Source organism: Antechinus flavipes, chromosome 1 (assembly GCF_016432865.1).
Source record: "Antechinus flavipes isolate AdamAnt ecotype Samford, QLD, Australia chromosome 1, AdamAnt_v2, whole genome shotgun sequence".
NCBI lineage: Eukaryota > Metazoa > Chordata > Mammalia > Dasyuromorphia > Dasyuridae > Antechinus > Antechinus flavipes.
The window spans coordinates 668,941,146-668,947,147 of record NC_067398.1 but is presented as its reverse complement, the minus strand read 5'-3'; the positions used below and the strand labels follow the sequence as shown (position 1 = coordinate 668,947,147).

General features: G+C 49.5%; 1 protein-coding gene across 1 annotated transcript; it reads right to left on the bottom strand.

Annotated features, from left to right (window-relative positions):
• Window positions 1–229: 229 nt before the first annotated feature.
• CFD (complement factor D) lies at window positions 230–5,196 on the bottom strand. The gene is made up of 5 exons (XM_051972126.1): window positions 5,083–5,196; window positions 2,887–3,043; window positions 2,176–2,323; window positions 1,067–1,324; window positions 230–671 (listed from the first exon to the last, which is right to left on the bottom strand). The coding sequence occupies exons 1-5, from the start codon at window positions 5,138–5,140 to the stop codon at window positions 516–518; spliced, it is 777 nt and encodes a 258-aa protein (XP_051828086.1). The 5' UTR covers window positions 5,141–5,196; the 3' UTR covers window positions 230–515.
• Between the last annotated feature and the right edge of the window lie 806 nt (window positions 5,197–6,002).

Genomic DNA, 6,002 nt, shown 5'->3' with positions numbered 1-6,002 from the left:
ATCTTTCTCTGCTCAAAGTGAGAGAGAAAGAGGTCTGACATTTTCTGTTCCAACATCCTTCTCAGCTATAATGATGTTCTGTGAAGAAAAGTTTTAGTCGTTTTCAGTTCTAATGCTTTCCAACTCTTCCCAGAGGCAGCAAATCTGTCCACTCCCCTTTCTCCATTTAATCCCCTTCTTCTCCTCTCTGCCCCTTAACCCTCTCCCCCAAAAGAGGAAGCTAAAGGGATGCTTTTGTGAACACTTTATTGAGAGCCTGCTTCATTAACAGTACCTCCTTCTCCCACCCTTTCCAGTAACTGGGGGATACCCGTATCCCCGCAGGGTAATCAATTCCACCTCCTTTCCGGCTCCCTTGGATCCCCTACAGAGGAGGACGTTTTACGCAAAGGGGCTCCAAAGCCAACTGGGTTTATCAAGGCAATCAGTATGGATTAGGTGCTTTGAGATCCTCAAAGGCTGAGTGACAGCCAGAGGTCCCTTGGATCATTAGGTCCCCTTCCTGTCAGGGACTCTCAGGATTCAGAGGCAAGGACGCTGTCGATCCAGTCCGCGTAGCTGGAGATCTTAGTATATATCCCCGGCTTCTTCCAGTTTCCGCACACTCGGGTGCCCGATGTCACGATGCCTTGAGCTACCCCATTGCAGACGAGGGGGCCCCCAGAGTCACCCTAGGGGGTTACAGGAGAAAGTCTTTCAGGGAAGGTGATCCAGGCCCCTCCTCAAAGACTCCAGCCCAAATCAAGGCCCTCATTTTCCCCTTTGCTGAAAGCTCCCCCCTCCCCTCAGTCATAGTGGAGTTCGGAGACCCAGGCCCCGGGCTCTGCTTGCACCTGCTGGGCCACGCCCTCGTATTCCAGGACGGTTTTCTCCATCCAAGCTTCCTGCTCCTACAGTCAAAATCGGCCTATAGGAAGTTCTCAGGCCTCCCCCAACACCTCTCAGTTCCCCCCCCTTTAACCCTCCCCCGCCCCCCGTCAAGATGTCATCCCCCACTATCCCCCACCCCCCACTCCGCAGGACGCCCCCTCCTCTCCCTGCCCCTCCCCCCGGCCCAGCCCCTTACCCTACAAGCATCCTTCTTGCGGCTTGCGGCACAGATCATCTTGTCGGTGATGAGGTTGTCATGGTAGATACGCTGATTGCAAACAGCTCGGTCCATGATGGGCAAGTCGACCTGCTGCAGGCGGTCCGGTTTCCGACCCGCGTGGGTGGTGATCCCCCAGCCGGCTACCGAGCAGAACGTGCCTCCAGCTATGTCCCCGGCCTCCCTCTGGTACGGGAGGGGCTGCACGGCCGGGCCCAGGGTCGCCTTCTCAGAGAGCTGAGGGTGTGGGGAGCAAGGGAGTCTTGGCAACCCATCCTCCAGGTCCTGGCCCTGAGCCTACCCCCTTCACCCTATCCCAGGAATAGAGGGACTGGAGCGAGGAACCCCACCTTGTTTCGTTGCAGAAAGGAAAAAACTTAGGCTAAAGAGCTCAAAGCACCATCTGTTCTTTTTCTTTACTTTTCTTTCTTTCGTTTTTCTTTTCTTTTCTTTCTTTTTTTTTGCTGAGGCAATTGGGGTTAAGTGATTTGCCCAGGGTCACACAGCCAGGAAGTGTTAAGTGTCTAAGATCCGATTTGAACTCAGGTCCTCCTGACGTCAGGGCTGGTGCTCTGTCCATTGCACCATCTAGCTGCCCCACCATCTGTTCTTCTAGGCCATCATAAGCTTAAGAACGTGGGCTTCTGTACCTCTATCTCACGTTTCAAGCAAACAAACCTTTATTAAAGGCAGATTATGGGCCAAGTTTCGATGGAAGATTTGTATTACATCCAAAGAGACAACATATACCAATATTAATCTGTACAAAGTCCATACAAAGTAGTTTGGAGGTGAGGTTCTGGAAGCTGGGGGTGGGGAGGAATCAGGGAAAGGAGATAGGAGGTTACTTTTAAGTTGACCTTGAGAGAGGAGAACCCTAGGGATATTAAGAGGGAAAATTCAGTACTTTGAAATGTCTTAAAAACTTAGGTGGAGGAGATTTCTGGAGCAGCAGCCATACTCACTTTCCAGGGGAAAGGAAGAAGGGCTGGGTAATTTATATGCTTTGAGATCCCTAAAAAACAGAAAACAGAACCCCTGGGCTTTTCTAGTGGGATTGCTAGTAGGGGAGAAGGGGTCCTACTGACCTTGATGAGAAGAATGTCATGGTCTATGGTGTCACGGTGACTGTCAGGGTGTGGAAAGAGGCTTTGGACCTCATAGAGATGCTTGGAAGGTTCTGGCTGGGACAAGGAGTGGGCTCCCAGAAGCACCTGGACAGTGGATCCTGGTGATCTAAGGAAGGGTTTGCAAGCAAGTTATAGACCTAGGCCGTCTCATCCATGTTTCTATTCCTTCCTTGCCCACTCACTGCTTGTCTATGCCCAAACTGGCCCTGATCTGCTTCTCAAGTTAATAGGGGGCGGGGTGGGGAGGATAAGGAAAGGATAAGAGGAGGAGACAGTAACCAGAAGCCTGTGCTTTTCCTGGGGTCCTATTTTTCCCCAGCATCTCGACACTTATTCCTCACCATCTCCATTCTCCTCCCATCTCAGCCTTCCCAACCCTACTTCCTCTCTCTTCATCTCTCTGTCTCTGTCTCTATCTCTATCTCTGTCTCTGTCTCTCTCTCTCTTTCTTTGTCTCTGTCTCTGTCTCTGTCTCTCTGTCTCTCTCTGTTTCTCTCTGTCTCTCTCTCTGTCTCGCTCTCTCTTTCTCTCTCTGTCTTTGTCTCTCTCTCTCTCTCTCTCTCTCTCTGTCTCTGTCTCTCTGTCTCTGTCTCTCTGTCGCTCTGTCTCTCTCTCTCTCACCCATCTCCACTCCCATAGACCCACCCCACCTCTGCCCCTCAAACTCACATATCCTCCACACAGTGGGCTGCACTCAGTACCCACCACTCGTTCAGGAGGAAGCCCCCACACAGGTGTTTTCCGTCTATCTGAATGGATGCCATGTATGGTCGGAGGTGGGGTTCAGCTTCCCTGCCCCCTAAAATCCTTCCTCGTGGGCGGGCAGCTGGGGAGACAAGAAGTCTGTGAGGGGGAAGCAAGCAGTGGATTGAGGCTTACTGCTTGCTGCTTCCATTGACTAATCAGTTTACCAGTAAGCATTTAAGCCACTGTGTGCCAAGCACAGTGCTATTCGCCAGGGATAAATACAAAAATGTAATACACACACACACACACACACACACACACACACACACACACACATATATACAGCAATTTATATGGAATGAATACAAAATAAAATAGGGTTTTTGAACCCAAGAAAGGGAGAACTCTGGACTGCTTGGAGGGATAAGGAAAGACTTAACTGAGAAGATGGGACTTAAACTGAGGGAAGGAGCCTGGGGGACAGCCAGGGCCAGGTAGGACATGCTTCTGGACATCTCCTCCTCCATATCTGGCCCTGACTTTCAGAGAACCTCTCCCCATCTGCAGCCTGACTCTCCTTACACCTGCACTGTTGGGCAACATTAGGGAAAAACTGGGGGTCACAGAGGATCATGGGCTTCTAGCTCTAAAGGGAACTTAGTGGTTTTTTAGACCATCCCCTTATTGTACAAGTGAGGAAACTGAGGCATATACGGGCTCAGTAACCTGCTCCCAGTCTCAGGGTAGGGTAAGTAGCAGAGCAGAGGCCGAATTCAGAGCTCTTTTCCACATGTAAAATGAAGAAGGTGGACCACAAAACCCCTTCCCTTCCACAGTTAGCTCTATGCCCCCATGATTCACTTTGTGCCTCGGTTTCCTCACATGTACAACAAAGGACAGGGATTACATAAGCTCTAACTGCCAGGCTTGGAGCACTCCATGCTACAACCAGACACGGTGCATTCTGTTACTCAATCCCTCCTCCCACATTCCTCCTCTGCACAGATAACCTTCTGTACTTGGCAGGTACTCCTCCCCAACTCTCCCTTGCAGAAGCCTTTGTCTTCCATCCTGGTCCTGCTCAGCCATTGCTCTCTCCAGCTTCCCCTGCCTTGGACAAGTGAAAGGAGTCTCTCCCTCCCTCCAGGTTCTTTTATTTGGAACTTTTCTTTGCACTGGTTTCAAGCTCCCATGTATTAAAGTTATTTGCATCCATAACAGTAATAATAGCTACTACCATAGTATTTAGGGTTTGCAAAGAACTTTTAAAGATATCATCACATCTGATCTTCACAACAGGATAGGAAGGTCCTAATTGCTATGACTATTTTATATCTGATTTTTACCTAATTTTTTAAAAATCAGGCCTGATTAAATGACTTGCCTAGGGTCACACAGCTAGCAAATGTTATATAGTCTGAGGCTGGATTTGAACTCAGCTTCTCCTGACTTCTGTCCACTGTGCCATCTAGCTGCTTCTCTGCCCATTTTAGAGATGAAGAAACAGAGGCAGAAAACAGTTACATGACTTGCCATGACTTGTCACACAGCTAGTAAATATTTGAGAACAGATTTGAATTCAGGTCTAATGTTCTATCCACTGTATTACCTCACTGTCCACAGAAGACAATATGTCCCTCTATGCTTCTGGGGAACAAAACATGTTCTTTTTCAGTTTCCTATCCATAGCACATGGCCGACTCACATAATGTTAAATCCAAGAGAATTAAATACCCCCATCCTGCCTAAAGCCCAGAGTTTGGATCATAGCCCTGAGAATTAGCTTAATCTAATGATTGTGAGGAAACTGAGTCACAGAGAGGGTAAGTGACTGAAAAGTCACACTGCCAGAATCAGTTCCCTAGATTCTAACTCTTGAATTCAGGTCATTTCCCACTCCACCAATGGGGACTCAGTTTAAAGAGTTACAGAAATTCCAGACCAGATTCTAGGCCAGACCCTATGATCTGCCTTTCTTCCCCTATAGATGAGGGAGTAAATCCCAGAAGGAGTATGCTGCTTACTCAGGGTCACACAGCAATTTAATGATAGAACTGAGAGTAGAATCTGGGTCTCCTAATTCATCTAAGGCTCTTTTTTGGTAAAATCCAGAAGCTTTTGATGCTGAGGTGGGGGTGGAGGTGGTAAGGGAGCCCCCCTGAGGTCTACCTTACTCACCACAGGCTGCCACCCCCAGAAGGAGCAGAGCTGCCAGCCGTGTCCAGGTGATCATCATTGTGCTCTCCTGCCCCCGAGCTCTAGCAGAGAGTAGGAACAGGGGCAGGGGCCTTTATGAGAAGTTATGCTGAGCTGGGGCGGGTCCTGGGGATCTAGCACGCTTGGACTTGGAACAGGGCCCAGGACTGTAGGAAAGTCCATGATTTCCCAAGAAGAAGGACTTGGCAAAAACATGTGGGAGTGGGGAATGGGGGTGGTACTCATCTGGAGCCTCAGTCATTGAGGGGCTGGAGGGAGACACGGCAGAACCTGGGATGACCTGAGCAGGGAGTGGGTACCGGTGCCTGGGATCTGCTGCCAGCACGTAGAGACTCACCTCTTTCCTTCCTCTCCTCCCTCTCTCCCTTCCTCTATACCTCTTCCAGTGCCTTCTCCCTCCCTTCTCTTCTACCCTCAGTTTTTACTCTTCCCCTCCCTTTTCCCCACTTCCCCATTCTTTCCCCCTTCCTTCTCTTTTCCTTTCTGTTTTCACCCTCCCCACCCCTCTCCCCCACTCCCCTGTCTTTTCCCTCTCTCTTCTTCCCCAAAGTCAGGGTTTAGACTTAGCTTTTGCAATCTCCCCCAGACCTATACTAGCTAAGTGGCTCAGGGCAGCTAGGGGATACAGTAAATGCCCAGCCTGGAATCAGCAAGACTCCTCTTACTGGCTTCAGACACTTGGTAGCTATGTGACTAAGTCACTTCACCCTGTGTACCTCAGTTTCCTCATCTGTCAAGTTAGTTGGAGAAGGAAATGGCAAACCACGTCAGTATTTGCCAAGAAAATTCCAAATGGAGTCATGGAGAGTCAGACATGATTGAATAACAAAGATGAAACCCAGATCTTTAGTTAATAGTACTCTTGTCCTACTCCCTCTGCT